We start from the raw sequence: 20,158 nt of genomic DNA on the forward strand, positions 1-20,158 counted from the left end.
CCAAAGCACTCTGCAGCTAAGTTGTAGAAAAGCTCAGATCTAGGGATAAGTATAAAAGAATTGCAAAGTCCTTAATAATCCTTCAGTACATGGTTAAAGGTGTATTGCATCCCCAAGACCCTGCCTAGATCAGGGTGTCCCCACAAAGTGGATGTCCAAACAAGGAGGAGATTGATCAGGGAGGCAACCAAGATGCCAATGACAACTTTGAAAGAGCTACAGGCTTCCATAGCCAAGACTGGTCAGAATGTGCATGGGAATAATATCCCAAGCATTCTACAAATCTGGCCTGTGTGATAAGGTGGCAAGAAGGAAGCTTCCTTGACTCCTGTTTGAAGTATGCAAACATTCAGGGGGTACTATCACCATATGGCAAAAAGTTTTGTGGTCTAACAAAACCAAAATGGAATTTTTTGGCCTGAATGCAAAGCATTATATTTGGAGCAAACACAAAACACAACACTAACTGTGAAGCATGGTAGTGGCAGCATGGGAATGATTCTCATTGGCAGGGACTGGGCTCTAGTCAGGATACAAGGGGCAATGAATGGAAAGAATAAAGGAAGATCCAAAGCCCTCTGCAAAAAAAAAAAAAGCTAAAACGGGTGTATGATCACATGCATGACAGCAACCCAAAACCCAGTCAAAGCTACACTGGACTGGCTAAGGAACAAAAAGGTAAAAATCTTGGAGTGGCCCAGATGCCTGACTTCAATCCAATAGAAAATCTTGAAGATTGCTGTCCATCAGCACTTCCCAAGGAAACTGACAAAGCTTGAACCGTTTTGTAATGAAGAATGGTCTGTTATTGAAAAATCTGTGTGTACAATTGGTGGAAACCTATCCCAACAGACTTACAGCTGTAATTGCTACCAAAGATGCTTCTACCAAATATTGACCTAAGGGGATGGAGACTTATCCAGTCATTGGATTTCAGATTTTTTAGGGTTTTTTAAATATGTTTTGTCCTCTAATATTTTTGGCCCTGAAAGGTGTTGTAGTGTGGCTCATTGATGAGTGAAAAAATATCCTTATTTAAATCTGATGCACTGATACAACAAAATGTGAAAAATGTTCAAGAGGGTGTAGACTTTCAATAGACACTGTGTATCTTAGCTGTTGAACAGATCATATCTGTAGATTGTATTGTACTAATCAATGCAGTTTGTGTTTGGACTTTAGGAATTGAAGATACCTTCAGAACTGCTGCCACGGAAGTGAGCCTGTTTGCAGGAAGTGAAGACTTCAATGCCACAAAACTATTTGGAGTTGGTAAGATTTCTTACAATTAATGTCACTACTAGAATAAAATATGTATAGAATGCTGCAATAAGAAAACAGAGTTGCTTAATGTAACAAGTGTTCTCTAAGGACAGCAGATGTTTGTCCTCACACACAGAATCATGTTATCAGATGGAACTCCGTAGCAAAATTTGACTTCAGAGTTTCTAAAAACTTTGAGCATGCCCTATCGGGCATGGATAGCATGCTATATCTTCCTGCAATGGGGTCCTTTAAGTCCATAACGTAGCTTATTTTATTTATTTATTTAACACTTTTATATACCGAGGTTCTAGTAACAATGTTACTAATCACGTCGGTTTACATACAACATTGAAATGATTTGAACGTGAGTCTTACAGAGAACAAGGAATGAAGAACTGGGATATAACTCATTTTAAACACATTATGAAATAGATCATGTCAAATAACAGAAATAAAAAATGCAAGGGATTAGGGTCAAAAATGTAACATGTGATCAATTGTTGTCTAGAGAATTGTAAATTGCATCTAGGATTACTAAGCAGTGGGAGATAAACTGAATTGACCAGGGTGAGTAGGAGTGAGTAAAGACAAAGTCATGCGTAGGCTTGGGTAGCTTAGACTTGGAGAGCCAACTTCAAGGGGAAATGGGTGGGTTTTATGAGGACCGACATCCTGCAGTCCTCAGAGAACACCTGTTTACAGGTAAGCAACGCTGCACTCTGAGGATAGCAGAATGGTAGTCCTCACACATGGGGAATCCCTAGCTATGGCCTGCCATTCTGCTGTCTGCAGAAACTGTTTTGGTGTCAACAGGCCACTTTTGTATTGTCTGTCGTTTTGTTTTTTGTTTTTTTTTAAAGGGGACAGCCTGGAACTAAAATAACAGACCCTAGAAAGGATGGAGTTTGGTTTTATACCTCAGAGATTTCTTAAGATAGATTGACCAAACCTACTATCGCATCAGGAGTCACTGTCCAAGCAATATCTTAGGTGGGCTACCAGTGCTACCACGCTTATTACAATATGAGCCTTGGTGTGACCCACCAAATTCAAACAGAAAGAGATACAATCTGCTAGCCAATTAGAAAGGGTGTTCTTGGCAATGTCAATTTCAGTATTTTTGGTGTCAAAAGAAACAATAGGCTGGGTGGACTTTCTTAGGGCTTCAGTCTACTATAGATAGGCCAAGACTCTATTATAGTCCAAATTGTGCATTTGTTCACCTCTGTGGACATGTGGCCTGGGAGAAAATGTTGGCAGGATGATTGACTGATTAAGATGGAAGTCCAACACTACCTTAGGCAGAAACGTAGGTAGTATGCACTGAATCTCTCTATTATGAAAACATTTGGTATGAGAACTAACTGACTCTGCATGCCAAAGTGAACACCACCAAAAATGGCCTTTCAGGTCAAGTATGGAAGCTCACAGGAGTCTATAGGCTCAAAAGCAGGCTTTTATCAACTGATTCAATACCAATAACATAGCGGGAATCTTGATGGGAGGCTTCAAGCAAAGCAAGCCATGCATGAAACAGACAACTAAAGGCTGTATAGAAATGAATTTACCTTCTACATAGTAGTGGTAGCTGCCAATTGCTTACCTTCACTGAATTGGTCTTAAGACCTGACCTGGAAAGATGTAGAAGGTAATCAAGCATTTTTTGTGTGAAGCATGAGAGAGGATCTAAGACCTTTCCCTCACACCAAAAGGCGAACCTCCTCCACATTAACCCACAGGACTTCCTCATGAAGTTCTTCCTGGAAGCCAGAATAATTTAAGGCACATTCTAAGGAAGATCCAGGGGTTGCAGAGCTACCCTCTCAACATCCAGGCTGTGAGGGCCAGGGACTCACTGTTGGAATGGTACATGAATTCCCCCCTGGCTACACCGAAGAATGGATTCTTTACCTTCTGGCTGTCTTGAGAGTGGATTCAACTACCACCGATTGGTGGAGTAGCTGCTGCTGCTTGAATCCAGGATCTTTGTGGACATGATATATTGCATGTGCCATCCGGAGCCACAGAGAGGGGACTATCCTGCATTATCATTTGTCTCTCCAGAAGGAACTCGTAGATGGGCACAGCCATGTTATCTTTTGGGGGTTCCACAAACTTGAGCATCTTTGTCCTGGACTTTTCTCCTTCTGCAACATAAATGGAATGGAGTTTGCCATGCTCTTGATAAAATTAGTGCAGAGGCCTTCTGGGGAAGATTTCCTTATTTCCTGTGGAGAATGGTCCAAAGGGGGGAGACTTGTTTGACTGCTCTTGATCAGAGAAAGCCCTCCGATCTATAACCGTAACCCCCAGGAGTATTCAGAGTATGAGTCCGACTGGTATGTTGGCGGCAGAGACCTGGACCTCACCTTGCTAGCATACCAGACCTAAGAGAGGGCAGCACTTGTCAGCTGGATCCTTAAAGGCTGACACAATTCCTGGGAATGCTTGGAGAGTGAGCTCTTCTCCCTATAGGAACACTTTAAAGGATTCAAGGCTGTCACTAGAATGTCCTTGGTCTCAACATCATGCATCAGTGGAGAATGGGATTTTAGAAGGCGAATTTGGGGGGCATGATTATGCAGTGGGTAGAGAAGGTAGGCTAAATTAATTATAGATATAGGCAGAGATTGGAGGATTTTTGCCTTGTGAGTTTGGGGCTCAATTCCATTTTGCCCTGTAATAGGCCTACAGGATATTATATGATCTATGGCCCTCTTATCTAGTAAAATCCCTGCCTGATTATTATCTGTTACCCCGATTGCCAAAATAGTGAATTCATCTTTGCAAAATGGCCATTTGATCTCAAACACTATTGCAACTCTGCTTCTAAAGATGTGACATCTTATGCCAGTTATCTTGTAGCTAATATGTCTTTTCTGGCAAAAGTTATCGAGAAATTGGTTATTTCACAATTTCCTCCTATTAGGAGGAAGTAGCTGCTCTGGACCAGTGCCAGGCAAAGTTCAGAAAAGACCATAGCATAGAGACTCTGCAGAGATCAAAGGGAGTCTGTTTTTTCTTAATTGTACTTGATCACTTGAGTGTGTTTGATTTGATTAATCATAGGATATTGTTAGAACAATGTAAACAAGTGGGATTTGTGGGGAGGGAGTGGTAATTGATTGGATTGCCTCCTTCATACTGTATCTGAAAGTATCTCAGTTGTGGAAGTGGGGGGTGAATTGTCTGAATTTATGTGCGATCCTGTAAAGGTCTCTGTTGTGTAACATCCTCATGCACTCATTGGGAAGTCAGAGACTATTTGTATGCTGATAATGTTCAGTTACTGAGGCCTGTGAATCGTGATCCTCTGGCTACTATAGAGGGTTTAAATAGTGTTGATTTGAATGTTGGAAAAATGGAGGAGATGTTTATAAATGGAGATATAGGGGATCACGTGATGTGCTGAGCGGGTAAGACGGGTTCTTGCCAGCTCCGGGACCCACTCTACTTACCGCGCTAATTTTTACTGCGTCTAACCAGTTTCCTGGGGTTTGGGACCCAGCCCGAGACGCTGTTTATGTTGGGCACCCGATCGCTGCAAGGAACGAGCGTGGGGATGTCGGTGCGGGGCGGCAGGAGGGAGAAGGAAAAAATCAGAGCTCCCAATTCCAAAATGGCGGCTGCCGGCGAGACTGAAGCCCCTGCCTCCCCAACGGCGGCCACACTAGCAGACATCAAGGCAGTGATTCATGAGGCACTGGACGAGAAGCTAGCGCTCATCACCGAGCAACTAGGGGAGGTGAGGGAGCACCTTTCTTCTCTGCAGCCCCGGCTTGAACAGGCAGAGGAACGCATTTCGGGGCTGGAAGATGGCGCGGCCGCGTGCGTGACTAGCATGGCTGCCCGAGATAAGAGCATTCAGGCTCTACAAAATAAAGTAGACGAACTTGAAAATCGTGCCCGTAGGGACAATCTGCGCTTTATGGGGTTCCCCGAGGATATTGCTGATCAGTCGCTTTGCCGCTTGCTGTCCGACTGGCTCCCTGAGGAATTGGCCCTCCCTCACCTGCAGGGCACGCTCGTGGTCGAAAGGGCCCACCGGCTTGGGGCTCGGAGCGCGGGATCGGGGCGTCCCAGGCTTGTGATAGCCAAGATCCTCAACTCGGCGCACAAGGCAGAAATTTGGCGAGCCTCACGGAACAAATCCGACCTGCAGTACCAGGGTAAACCCATACGGGTCTTTCAAGATTTTTCTGCCGCTGTTTCAACCGCCCGACGAAGCTTTGCCCCCCTCTGCACCACCCTGCACAATAAGGGGGTAAAATTCTCCCTATTGTTTCCAGCTCGCCTGCGAATCTGGCAGGGGGACAGGTCCCATATTTTTGAGTCTCCGGACCTGGCGCGGGCCTTTATGGACAAGATGGACAAGTGAGTGCTCTTGCAAGCGCTGTGACTGTGTTTTTTGGCGCTACTCTAGGCCTTCTATATAAATGTTGAACTGAGTTGCCAATTTTGAGTGGCGACAGCTGACGGCGGGACTGTTCCCAGTGTTGAATCCGGGCTGTCAGTGTTGGGTTTGCCAGGGAGATGCAGACCCCTTTGGGTCAGATCCTGGGACTTGGTTGTTCTCTTCGAGGGAAACGCGTGTGCCGCAGAGAGAACAGGCAACGCGGGACAGTGCACTGGTGGGAAGAGCAATCACAGCCAAGTTTTTTTTTTTTTTTTTTTTTTTTTCCTTTGCCTTCCCGGTTATTGCTCAGGTTTGCCACACGTGGCCGAATAAATGGACCTCCTATCTACCTGCGGGGGGGACCTTACCGTTTGTTGGTTTGTAAAGCTAGCTATCTGTACTTCCCGAAACTGGGTCACACCCCGTTATGGGGTTTTTTTTGCTAACGCATCTGTTATGTTTTATTTTAGAGTGGGGTCCTTGACACATCAATACTGGATCCCCATGGCCTCCTTAGTCGGAGGACCTAGTCAGTTGACTGAGAGGTGGGTGGAATGTTTGGGGGACGGAACAGTTAATAAGTTTCAGGGAGAAGGGGGGGTGGGGGGAGGAGGGGGGGGGAGTGGGGGATGGGGACAGGTGGGAGGGAGGGTGAGCGAGTGTATGAGACAGCAGTGGATGGATGAATGGACCAGGCTAGACGTAGATTGTTTAAGTAGGGGACGCTTGGTTTGGGAACGGGGGTGGGTAGGGGGGGCCTCAGCTGGGAGGGTCACCACTACCAGCATCAGTCTCATCTGTGACACTAAGTCCGGCTTTTTCATAGGTTATGAGTAATCCCACACGGCTTGTGTCATGGAATGTTTGCAGCCTTAACTCTCCCATTAAACGCGCTAAAGTGCTTTCCTTCCTGAATAAGCAATCGCCTTCTGTGGCATTCTTGCAGGAAACACACCTTACTGATAGAGAACATGAGAAGCTTAGGCGTACCTGGGTGGGAGATGTACGGTACGCGTCAGCGAACTCTAAGTCGGCGGGGGTGGCGATTTTGCTACGTAAACAACTTCCTATCACTGTAAACCAGGAAATCAAAGACCCGCAGGGGCGGTATTTAATCTTGGTTACCTCATTGTTTAATCAAACCGTGGTGTTTTGTAATGTGTACGCCCCGAATGTCTATAACCCTCGCTTTTATCGCAGTTTGTATTCCCACTTGTTGCCTTACCTGTCGGATATCTTAATTGTGGGAGGTGACTTTAACACTATCCGGGACCAGAACTTGGACGCCTCCCACAGCCGTAGTTGGGAGGGGGGCAGGGGCAAGGGTCCATCCATGTTGGAAACACAACTCCACTTATTAGATGTATGGAGGACCTTGCACCCCACAGAGCGTGATTTCACCCATCTCTCTAGGGCTCATGCTTCCTTTTCACGGATTGATTACTTTCTTGTAAGTATCCAGGCTTTTTCCCAAGTTTTGGATGCGGGTATAGACAACATTGTCATCTCCGACCACGCTCCGGTGTGGTTGGACATGGGGTTGTCCCCCCCCATTTCTACCCCCAAAATCTGGCGTTATCCATATTTTTTGGTCCAAGATGAAAAATTTAAAGAGTTTCTCTTGGTAAAATGGAAAGAATATGTGTTAAACAACCAGACCCACGTTTCCCAACCGATTCTATTCTGGAACACTGCGAAGGCGGTCCTACGAGGCGAGATAATTTCCTACGTCGCCCACAGGCGGAAGGCTTTGGACCGCCGGATCCTCTCGCTGAGTTCCCAGATGACTCAGGCCCGCGCCCGCCTATCTCGTTTGCACACAAAGGAAGCACGAGTCTCTTACATGTCTTTTCAACACGCTCTTAATTCTCTCATACATCAAAGAGCAAAAAAAAGCTATCTTTATTACAAGTTCAAACTGTATCAACACAGCAACAAAGCGGGGAAAATGCTGTCCAACCTAATTAAATCTTCCCAGTCCAGTCGGTTTATTCCAGCGGTGCGTGGGTCTAATACGGCAGTGGTTACAGACACGCCATCTATTCTTAAGAGGTTCCGGGAGTATTACTCCTCGCTCTATGCGTCCGGAGGGTGGGATCCTGCGAGCTGCCAGAGTTTTTGTGAGTCCCTGTCCCTCCCCTGTTTAACACAAGACCAGAGAGACACGCTAAATGCTCCTATTTCGGAAGCGGAAGTGCGCTTTGCCATTCGCCACTCTAAGAACTATAAGGCCCCGGGCCCTGACGGCTTCACCGCGGAATTCTTCAAATCACTGGTGGACCAGGTGACTCAGCCCCTGGTCTCTATGTTCTCGGCGATGGTGCTCCAGGGGTCCTTTCCCGCTCATTCTAATTTGGCACACATTATTCTCATTCCCAAGGTTGATAAGGACCCTCTCATGCCCGAATCCTACCGCCCTATTTCTCTTCTTAACTATGATCATAAGCTGCTGGCTAAAATACTGGCAGACAGGTTGGCGTCTCAGTTGCCGACACTGATTGGGCCCCACCAGGCTGGTTTTATGCGTCAGCGATATGCGCTCGCCAACATCCGCAAAATTCTGGCAGCCATGACTATGAGCCAGCTGATGTCCCAATCTTACTTGGCCATTAGTTTCGACGCGGAGAAGGCGTTTGACCGGGTGGAGTGGGGTTACCTTTTCTTCGTGTTACGACGTATGGGTTTCGAGGGTTTCTTTCTCCGGGCTATTCAACTCCTTTATTCTGCCCCACAGGCGCGCATTGTTGCTAACGGAGCCCTATCCGATTCCTTCCTCGTGGAACGAGGTACTCGCCAAGGCTGTCCTCTTTCCCCCCTATTGTTCCTACTACAGTTGGAACCTCTATTGCATGCCATAACTGCCACCCGGGAGATTCGGGGGGTTCGTATGGATCCCGGCATCTTTAAATATGTTGCCTTTGCGGACGATTTGTTAGTTTTTATTACTAACCCCCATTCCTCCTTGCCCCCGCTCCTCCGCCTAATTGGGTCCTTTGGGGCATTCTCTGGGCTGAAATTGAACGAATCCAAATCCTCGGTACTGGCCCATCCGCCGGATTTGCGAGACTCCTGGCCAAACCCGTTCCCTTTAAAATGGGCGGGCGACTGTTTTCGATATTTGGGGGTGAATATCCCAGTCAACCCGGAGGATGTATACCAGGCCAATATTCCCCACGTACTGCGTCAGACTCAGGAGACCATGGCTCGTTGGCGGTCTTTGCCGCTTTTGGTGGCAGGGCGGGTTGCGCTATTTAAGATGATTTTGTTGCCCAAATGGCTATACCTTTTGCAAAACCTCCCTTTATCGCTCAAACGGAGCGACCTTGCAACGCTGAACAGCGCGCTGCGTCGCTTTTTGTGGAAGGGCGGGAGAGCTCGTCTTCCCTTAAAGTGGTTGCAAAATGACTGGAGGTCGGGGGGCCTGGGAGTTCCGGACCTGGCTCGCTACAACCTGGCTTGTAATATGCGGCTTTTACGTAATTGGCTTTTAAATACCTCACACTATACTCCGCTATCAGTAGACCAGGCTCTCATGTTTCCTCGGACTCCTTCCTACGTGGTGCAGGCTGCCTCCAGTCACCTTCCTTCGTTTCTCACTCAAACAGCTCTTATTAAACCCTTGCGTCAGACTTGGGCGCGTCTCGCGAAATTATTACAGATACCTCCGCTCTGTGCTTATCTGCTTCCCCTTCGGGGGAACGATGACTTCCCGTCGGGCTCTCAATCGGTCATGTTTCGGAGATGGGAAGACGAGGGGGTCACTCATGTGGGCCACTTGTGGACTCGGGAGGGGACCTTTATGCCGTTCTCTGAATTTAGGAACCTTTATCACTTAGGGGGTAATCAGGTTTTCCCGTACCTGCAAGTGCGCCACTATATGCAAACTTTACCGGAGGCCTCTAAGAGTATAACCCAGTTTCAGGCGTTGGACAGCATATTCCACTTCGCCAGTGCTCGCGCTCCCTCCCTTTCCAGTTACCATAGAGCTTTGCGACGCTTGACGGAAGTGGACGTCCACGCCTGTCTTGTGGCTCGATGGAATAGAGACGGGGATTTTTGCTTAACAGTTCTTATCTTACGTAGGTGTTTTAGGCGTATTACTAGGATCTCGACCAATCAATATTTTCGGGAGATGCAGCTTAAGTTTTTGAGTCGGGCCTACGTGTCTCCCCAAGTGGCTTTTCAACTAACCATTGCCACATCGCCACTGTGCACCCGTTGTCAGGGTGCGGTGGGCACTCTTTCCCACGTATTTTGGGCGTGCCCCACAGTTCACAGATTTTGGCGTAAGGTGATTGCCTACATGGAAGATTTACTTGACGTGGTGCTACCGATTTCTCCAATGTGGTTTTTATTTAGCTGCATCTCCCCAATCCGAGTTCGAGATCCGGGTTCACGCCTGTTGTTGCAGAAAGCGAGCCTAGTGGGGAAGAAATCCATATTGCTGGTTTGGCGATCCTCAGATGCCCCGTCGTTCTGGGTTTGGAGGAACCAGCTGCATGCTTTGATGACGATGGAAGGCATGGCTGCACGTGGCTCCCCTCGGCGACGACGACACTTCCTCGCTATCTGGACTCCATATCTTCAACAACTGTCCCCAAGGGCGCGGAGTCTAGTGCTGAACGAGTGACAGGCCGAAGGACCTACCGGGCTAGGCGGCCCTTGCTATTTCGTTGGACTGACCATTCTCCTTTTTTTTCCATCTTATTGTGGTGTTCATACACTGTAGAGGGGGGGGGGGGGGGGGGGGGGGGGGGGGGGGGACTGTGGTATTTGTTCAACATTGTGGTGGGGGAGGGATCTGAAACCACCCTCCTCCACATTTGTTTGTTGTTTGGAAAATCTAATAAAAATTGTTTGAACATAAATGGAGATATAATACTGATTCCCTCTATTGGTTCTCAAGGTTAATGGGATGGAAACCGGATTTGTGGGAAAGATGAGAGATTTGGGGGGGTCAGACAGATGGTTTGTTTGATTTTGAATCTCACATTTCAGTGTTAGTGGAGAGGTGTGTGTGTATATATAAAAACTCTGACAGTGCAGAATCTTCACCTTTGCTTGAGTAGATCTACATTTCAGATAGTAGTGCAAATTGCTATTTTGTCCTCCTTGTACTGTTGCAATCTAGGCCTTCCCAAGAAAAGTGTTCTGCATTTACAAGTAATGCAAAATATGGCTGTGCAAGAATTATTTTTGGACAGTCTCAAAGATATAGTGGTACCTTGCTTCTTTATAGATTACATTGGTTATCTATGAGAGAGAGGAGAAAATTCAAATTGATGCTGATTTTTTTTAATCATTGAGGAGTAGGGCCTGAGTATTTACAAAGGTGATTATGTTGGTATACTTCGGGATGTAAATTGTTCGTCTCAAGGTGTCTTATTGTAGTTTCTGTCAAAATCAGAAATACGAAAAATTGCTTATTGTAAAATGTTTTCAGTGGCATTGGATATTAAGATGGTGCTAAATTATATAGCCTTTAGGAGAAAAGTAAAGACTTGACTGTTTTCATGTGGCTAAACAGTATGAATTTAGACTAGCTGGTATGGAGAATGGAAGAGTAAAGACCGGTTTTTCATAAACTGTTTGAGTTGGATGTTACTAGTAGAAGAAAGTTAGCCCTTGGCTGTTGTCAAGTTGGCACTGCCTAGCCCTTGAGGAGATACGATAGGCCCTGACAGGTGGTAGCAGATACACCCACCGACAAGGACCGCAGTTCATGGGGTGTTCACCTGGACCAACACCCTCCACCGCAGGTTGAGCCTTTGGGTTCTGGGGGCCAGCAGGACTTGTGGCTAAGAAGCAATAAGGCATTGAGGTCCAAGCAATGGTCAGTAAAGGCGGCTGGAAGCAGAGTCAAGGTCCAGGCTAAGGTCAGAGCCAGGGAGTCTGTCCAGAACAAAGAGATAGGGAAGCAGGGAAAAGACTCAGGAGACAGAGAAAAGGATAGGAGGGAGACAAACAGGAGAAACCAGGGAAAGACAAAACAGACAAAGGAATGGAGGAGCAAGGCAAGGCAGGAGATACAGGAATATGGCAAGGCATCAAGAACCAATGACAAGCGCTGGAGACCTGTTGCTGAGGCACTGGCTGGTAGCAGAGTGCTTCATTTTATACCTGGTTAGGATGTGATAGCCAGGGCCCCAGGAAGTCCCAGCTGCAGGGTCTGAGTAGCTCAAGGGAACAGGAAGTGCTATACACTGCCTTGGATGCAGCTTGGTGTAGGATACTATGCCGGAGGCGCTTGGAGGTAAGGGGTGTTAGATTGGAGGATGTGATGGGTGCTGGCAGTATATGGCGGTTGGGGATGTGGGAGATGTGTTGGAAGCTAGCAGTCTGTGGTAGTTGGGGAGATAGAAAGGGCTTTTAATTTAATGGGTTATTTTTATGTATAATTTTATAATTATGTATTTTTGTATTATCGTACACTGCCATGAGCAGGTTTGTGCCTGGTATGTAAAAAAATAAATGGAATGGAATGCTTCTTAGCCTTCACCCAATGCACATTATCTGAGCTATGCAATGCTGGTACCGAAGAAGCAGAACTGAGTGAGATAAGCCAGATGACAAACTGTCTCCCTGATCCTGCCTGCTGACCAATGGTCTCCCTCCCCACAATGCCAATGCACCGCCAGCAGTCAGTGCAGCTCCTGTGTCCCTCAGTGTCAAGTGTCTCAGATGCCAAAACCGATGGGCTGGACTTAAGATATCCAAAATGCTTTTTCATGAGGTCAAGCCAGGAACAGATACCCTCTTGGGGGTCATAGTTGCATAGGGTGGACACCCCAAGCATCGTGGCCGGCCTCCAGGCAAAGGACACATCTATCATTGGGACCCATGATAGGCATGACCCGTTCGTGCAGGGAGCACTTTTCAAAGCCGCTGGCTGTCTTCTTTCTGTGACATACACATCAATAAATTAATGAAGCAAAATCAAATGACTTGATGTCAGAAAAAATGAGGTCAGTGCTGCTTTGAATGGTCCACAGCCAGTGCACCAGGCAGCCACCAGGCAGCAAATAGTTCTCGGGAAGAAGGAGAGAGAGAAAAGGTCCACAACCAGTGGGCTCTGCGCAAAAGATGAGACTGCAGGGACCCCGCTTGAAGTGAGAAGGCACAGGATGCTGGGCACGTTCAAAGTTTCTGGAAACGTCGAAGTCAGAATTCTGTGCCAGACTTCATCTGATGATGTCGTCCCAAATGTAAGGACTTCATCCTGCATGTCCTAGGTGGAAAAAAAATCTTCTTCTCTCATGAATTTCTTCTTTTATTTTCAGTAGTTTGGTGTTTATAGGGGTGTTGAAACACTTTCAGGATGCTAGAGATTGCCAAATAACTCTAATACCGTGATTTTCGTTTTCAGTCGGGAGTTGTACTTTTTGATTGTCAGGAGAATTAGCAGTGAGGGCATTTTGGGCACAATATAAACTATAGTCTTCTGGTAGTAACTGAAAATATAATGTTGCGAGTGTAACTAAGCACAGTAGCTAAAATATGTTGTAAAGAATATATAATCATCACCACTGCCTCTAAGTGGGGGGAAAAAAAAGTAAGCAGCAATACCACAGCAGGTACAATTATACAGTTCTAATTACACATGCTGGGTGCACTACGAGACACGAGAAGCACGATTACTAGGACGAGTATGTTATTCTACTTACAAACTAACTCTTCCCCTTTTCTATCCAAGAAAAGTCATACAAAATGTTTTCAGACCCGTGCATTAAAGATATAAGATTTACACAATCTGAATAATTTCAACTACTGATTAACCAGTCAAGTTTGCGTCATTTAAAACTTATGCAACTAGTGAGTTGGGGGATGTTGTTTTTTTCTAAGTTCTAAACTTTTTTTCCTTCCATTAGTTTACCGAGGCACAAAGTAGACAAAAACAGTCAAAGAATTCAAAGGGGCATGGGAGAAACCCTGTGAGTCCCTAAAAGCTAGAGGAAGCGCTCGGTGCGATAGTCACTACCCTTAGCAGAAGCATGGGGTTACTACCCTCAAGCAATAATACCTGATTTTTTATGCAATTGCAACATCGCACTCTTTCACTGCAGGGTGGGGGAAGGGGAATCGGATTCAGATAGCAACCAACACAGGCCCTGACATTTACTGACTGGGGACCTGATATACAGACATAAGGGAAGAAGCACAGGGCTGCTTCTATGGCTAAGCCCAAAGCAAAGCAAGTCGAGCATTGCCAGAATTTTCAAGAAGGCTCCTCACCCGGTAAAAATGTTGCTAGCAATAATTTTTTATGAGTTTGACAGTTGCTTGGTTTTTGATTGTAAATATTACTACCCTTATCATAAGGATTGGGGATAATTGCATGGACTGCCCTTAAGAGAAACCTAGGGGTGACCTACATGGCGCAGTAGATAATACCATAAGAAGCTCGCTGGGCAGACTAGATGGGCCATTTGGTTCTTTTCTGCTGCCATTATTATGTTACTATATGTTACTGTGTATATTACTTAAAAAAAAGAATTTAAGCCATTCGAAACATTACTTTACCTCTTTTATAGTAGCTAGAAGGTGAGTGTGTAGTTGTACCCATGTCTGATCATCAGGACTGTATTTAGGATTAGACAATATAAGCAACTGCATAGGGTGCCAGATTTTAAAGGCACCAAATATCTAGGCCAAAAAGGAGCCTGCCTTTTTGCTTTCTGTAGGGCCATCTTCTGGCGCAGCTTCAAAGGGAGTAGCACTGTGGTACTCTGCCTGTGGACGCCACAATCTTAAATCCAGCCCCGCTGATAATTAAGGTCATAGATAGTTCTGCTTTTTTCCAATTAATTACAACTTTAAAGAATATTCTCCTCCTTTCCTCACAGATTTGAGGTGACTAAGATTCAAGGAAAACAAACTGTGGAGGTGGAGCTGCCTGGAGCATGCTTGGAAGTATAGTGCTACATCAGAAAATGAGTGAACTTATCATAAGCAAGCTATGAGGATAAGAGTGTTATATTTTCTCTTACATCAGGGAGGGAAAGAAAAGAAAGGGAAGATCTTCTCTTACTAATAGGGAATGGGTATAATGGGTTATTCTGGCTGTTGAGATTTAACCATATGTCAGTATCCTTGATTGTAAGTATGATAGATTTTCTCAGGTAATTTATTGGAATAGCAATGGCAAAATACTAAACTGTCACATGAGATTTAGTGTTGCGTAGGTTGTATTGGAGGAGTATTGTGTGGAAACTATCTGTATATTTCTTTTAATCTCTGCCATAACTATCCATAGGATTCAGATTTATTAAAGGATTGCTTCCATTCCGTCTGCGGGACACATGTGCTTAGTCCATCTGTTGGCTCACTTTCCTTCTACACTATAGTACCATCATTGTTGCCTTGGTTTGAATCAGCTGGCAGAGCATATACCTGCGGGTAGGCACAATACAGCCTCCTGTCAAACATGCGTTTCTGATTTTTGGTTCCAAACTCCGGGCATGCAGGCTTAGTCCAAGCAGACTTAAAAGAAATGTCCTTGAAATAAAAATTAATTCTCGCTATTTGTATATCTCGTGTGCAAGAACATCATCTCATCACTTCTAGTTGTTCATCTGCTAAAAATATCTTTGGCACCAGACTATCAATAATTGTTAGTTTATAATTTTTTTTTCTTCACTGTATAGTTAAGCTAAGTATATGTATTGATCTTGTGTAAGCTAAATATGGGCATTGGTGCAGAAGCTGTGTAATTCCTTTTTGACAGTGGTCAGAGTATACAAGTCGTCTAATTACAAAGAGATGCTTCTTCAGTCAGTAATAAGGATCCCGGGATTTCCTGTGAGCATGTTGCCTGTCATTTCGTGAAAACAAGCGTATAGTTGCCATGTCTTTATATTCCATGGCGAGTTATTTCCATTCGCGTATATTATACCCTCCCACCCCAGGAAAAGAGAAAAATGGCAGGAGGAGCCTTTCATTTTGTTGCTTGGACTGCTGTGTTAATTACTGAGCAGCAGCAACCTAGGAAAAGCCAGGGCAAGTCTGAAATCCTTCCAGTATAATCAACATTATTAGGTAATTATTCAAAGGGTTTATGTGTGGAAAATTAGCACATTACCCACATAAGTAGCCTGTATCTGTGTGTATGCTGTTTTATAAACAGCAAATGTCCGTGTGTATTTTCAGTTTCGTGCACATATTTACTGATGTAAAAATGCAGCAGTCTAGGGGCATTCCAGAAGTACTTTCAGGAAGTACGGGCAGAAGTTGCTATTTCATCAGAGACTTACACGAATACATTAAGCAGCTTATTCGTACAATTTTGCACCTGTTAACTGATTGGGCAAGTGAAATCTGACGTCTCTGTTGTCTGCTATTCTTGGGTGGGAGGTCTGGGTGAACTGGAGGGAGTTCAGGGTGAAATACACGAGGGTCTAGGTGAACTGGCGGAGGTATCGGCAAAATTATTTGGAGTGCACGTGCATATTTTAAAATATACCTGCCTCTGTGTATAAAACACTGTATATATATTTTTTTTGCATGTAATGCATATGTTTATAAAATAGGTAGAGAAACTAAGTCCAGGCTTGGGAAGGCCTGCACTAGTTGTTACTGCTGTGCAGAGCCAGAGACCTCTTCCCCTCTGTAGCATCTCCAGGCCTAGCCTGAGGAGCATGAATGGGATACAGATCTGGCACTTGGTAGTTCTCAGCACTGCCACCTGATTAATGTACTGAGCTAGTTATCGGGGCATTTTTTTTTCTTTTGGAGGTGGGCAGGGTTTACTGGGTTTGTTTTGTTTTGGGGAAGAGGTTGGGTATTTTTTTGTTTATCAACCAGAGTTATCGAATTAAGAAAAGCACCTTTTTCTCAATTGGATCCCAGAGGCATGTAGTGACATTCAGTTATTCAGTCATAGAAAGCAAGGGAAGGGGGGGGGGGGGACGGGACATGCTCTTGATCCCATGTCCCAAGCCTTTTGCTTCATAATCCTAGACCACTATAGGAGATTAACAAGGGCCTTTGAAGATGTGGTTCAGAATTTTCCAGAATTATTGCAGAAATCAATTCAGACTATATTTCCAGTTACCTTGAAATAAACTTATTAAATGTGGATATTTATTTGTTGTGGTTGTGTTGTGGTAGACTTTGACTTCTTTTCTAGCCTAATGCTAACAAGTGTCTGGTACTGTGTGCCTTCTCTTGGCAAGAGCATGTGTTTTTGGAGTGGGAAGGGGGCAATCTGTGTGTTTATATTGTAAAGCATGCAAGTAAACGGCAGGTTAAAATTACTCTCCATATATCCCAATACCTCCTGCTCACATAGCAAATTCTGCTAGGCATGGAGTAGGTCATACATGCAGGGGGAATTATGTGCTAGAAAAACACCGAATGGGCTAAGGTATCTAGTCCTGTTCATTAAACTCGTAAGAAAAATATCTCTTTGGTCTTCTGTTTTGATTTGACCAAAACAGACCAGGAAAATATATAACTTACAAGACAGTGAGCTGCTACCCTTAGACCCAGAATGAACAGGCTGCCACATTAAAGTTTCTTGGTTTAGTATTCAGCAATTTCTCTTGTCACTTTGAGGTCCAGGAGCGGCCTCGGAGGGAACTTTCCTTTGCCCTCCCCTCACCTTACCCTCCCTTCCCCTACCTAACCCACCCACCCGGCCCTGTCTACACCCCCCCCTTACCTTTGTCGGGGGATTTACGCCTCCCGGAGGGAGACGTAAATCCCCGCGCGCCAGCGGGCCTGCTGCGCGCCGGGCCGCGACCTGGGGGCGGGTACGGAGGGCGCGGCCACGCCCCCGGACCGACCCGGGCCGTAGCCACGCCCCCGTACCCGCCCCCAAAACGCTGCCGACACGCCCCCGAAACGCCGCGACGACCGGGCCCGCCCCCCCGACACGCCCCCGACACGCCCCCCTCCGAAAACCCCGGGACGTACGCGAGTCCCGGGGTCTGCGCGCGCCGGTAGGCCTATGTAAAATAGGCTTACCGGCGCGCAGGGCCCTGCTCGCGTAAATCCGCCAGGTTTTGGGCGGATTTACGCGAGCAGGGCTCTGAAAATCCGCCCCTCAGGGTTTGTCTGGCTAAAGTGCCAGTTTAGTCAGGATCTATATTTCCTCTTTTCCTCCCTCCCTTCCTTTCTCCTCCGAGATGTTAAGAGAATTTTCATGAATATAGTTCTTGAGGAATTATCATCGCATTCAGTATCCATGCATCTGTGTACCGATAGAATGTTTTAATATTGTGGCTGCCATCTTAATGTGAGATCTAAGGACCATCACATTGGAGTTGGAGTTTACAATTTACAGATTCAACAAGTGCATCAGGACCAAGTGTCTTCTCTAACCGAACCTACTCAGTGAGGTTAATACATTGATGTAACGGCAATGGATGTATTCTCTGACATTTTATCACTTTCCTCTTCAGATACTGACAGCTGCGAAAGGTGGATGAATTGCAAAAGTGAATTCTTGAAGAAGTATATGCACAAAGTAGCCAATGACCTTCCCAGCTGCCCCTGCTCCTATCCCATGGAAGTGGCCTACAGCACTGCTGAACTTTATGACCGGGTTAAAAGGAAAGACTTTCGGTGGAAAGATGCTAGTGGCCCGAAGGAAAAACTGGAGATCTACAAACCTACTGCAAGATACTGCATTAGGTCCATGCTTTCCTTGGAGAGCACAACATTGGCCGCACAGCATTGTTGCTATGATGACAACATGCAGCTTATCACAAGAGGCAAAGGGGCAGGAACACCCAACCTGATAAGCATCGAGTTCTCAGCAGAGCTTCATTACAAAGTGGACATTCTGCCCTGGATAATATGCAAAGGGGATTGGAGCAGGTACAATGAGGCCCGGCCTCCTAACAATGGGCAGAAATGTACTGAAAACCCTTCAGAAGAGGATTATTACAAGCAGTTTCAAGAAGCAAGGGAGTACTGACCATCAGACAATTCCCAGATTCCATGGATATTGGTTTCCCATTTTGTGACACAAAATAAAAAGGTTTGCTGCATGACATGTTAGAAACAGGTCTTAAGAGGTTATTTACTCGAATGTGTCCAGGTGTGTGTGTGTATAAATGTATATACACACACACACTCTCTTCCATATACCTTACAAACATAAAGCTCATCTAGGCTAAAATCTATACCACATTCTGATCTGTTATACATAAGGGGGACAAAGAAGGGAAAGTTCAGTTTGTGTGTATTTATACACACTCATTATAGACAGCATTTTATTTGTAACTTATTTAACATAAATGTGACTTAAACACAAGGATTCTTGACAGTGCTTGGTCACATCTGGAAGGGAGACAGGTAGAGCGCGAGCAGAGTTTTGAACACAGTGTTTAAGACAGTGCAGTATAGTGAGAAGCTCTCCTTTTGTCACTTGGCACCTTGTTCAGTCTCTGGCTGGGACTCATATTCGTGGGCTGAGTTGTAACAGTTATGTCCTAATCATTTGGAGTCAAATTAGAATATGAAATTCCAAAGTTTTTTTTGTTTTGTTTTTTTTAAATTTTATATAAAAGGACTACATGTTGAGGGTAAACCATGTTGTTCAGGTTCTCTCTCCATATGGGACTTAATTTCAGGGACTCAAACCATAAAGAAAATAAAATGGCACTTTTTTATTTTTTAAGGGAAAATATAGTGAAGATTTTTGATATAGTTTACTTGCATACATTATGCTGTGCCTCCTTATTTACAATTTTTTTTTCAGCATGAACCAAATGTAGAGTATTATACAGAAAAAAGTTATTGTTTAAAGAGGGAAAGAGGGATGGGGTGATCTTTTTTTCTTGATGTTTATGAAACTGCATTATTTTTGTAAAGTATTTATTAAGCTGTAGTTGACTCATACATTGGATATTTTAATGTGGTCTACTTCTGTAGGCTGGGATTTTTATGCAAGTAAAGAGATCGTTCTTAAGGGGAGCTGTGCTTGCAGATTTCCACAAAAATAAAAAAAATAAAATCTATTAATAAAACCATAACCAAAATATTACCTTTGCAAAACTGTTTTTAGTTATTTATTTATCTATTTATTTGGGTGTTTTATATACCGCCATTCCAAGATAAAATCACAGCGGTTTACAGAATCATCATTCGGCTTCTGGGCCAACATTCCCATTCTAGGTCAGCATGCATATTCTGGGTCAATACAAACATCGAATACATAGTCTAGGTCATATTCATGCATTATCTAGTTTCTTACAATAGTAAATACCTATTCTAGGTCAACATAACAGCAACAAGAATAAGTTAATTAAGGTGCTATGAAAGGTGGATTGTACCTATAATTTTCATTTCATTATTCTACATGCCAAACTCAGAATGTTGTGTTTTTACACTTTACATTGCTCAGTTTACTACTATTATCATCTAAGGTTCAGACAGTGACATTTGTTGGCTTATTGGCAATTTATGTAAGATTATAAGCATTTCTAAACAGCCATGTTTTCAGTTCCTGTCTGAAACATATTATTTTCACACAGTCGGGAAGAAAAGATT

General features: G+C 44.8%; 1 protein-coding gene across 1 annotated transcript in view; it reads left to right on the plus strand.

Annotated features, from left to right (window-relative positions):
- Positions 1 to 19,658, plus strand: part of ISM1 (isthmin 1) — a 199,932-nt gene extending 180,274 nt beyond the window's left edge. The window contains exons 5-6 of the mRNA XM_029593554.1: positions 1,183 to 1,272; positions 18,064 to 19,658. Coding sequence (XP_029449414.1) covers positions 1,183 to 1,272; positions 18,064 to 18,581 — 608 coding nt within the window. The 3' untranslated portion in view covers positions 18,582 to 19,658. The remainder of the gene's footprint in view (positions 1 to 1,182; positions 1,273 to 18,063) is intronic.
- The last annotated feature ends 500 nt before the right edge of the window (positions 19,659 to 20,158 follow it).

Source organism: Rhinatrema bivittatum, chromosome 3 (assembly GCF_901001135.1).
Source record: "Rhinatrema bivittatum chromosome 3, aRhiBiv1.1, whole genome shotgun sequence".
NCBI classification, from domain to species: domain Eukaryota; kingdom Metazoa; phylum Chordata; class Amphibia; order Gymnophiona; family Rhinatrematidae; genus Rhinatrema; species Rhinatrema bivittatum.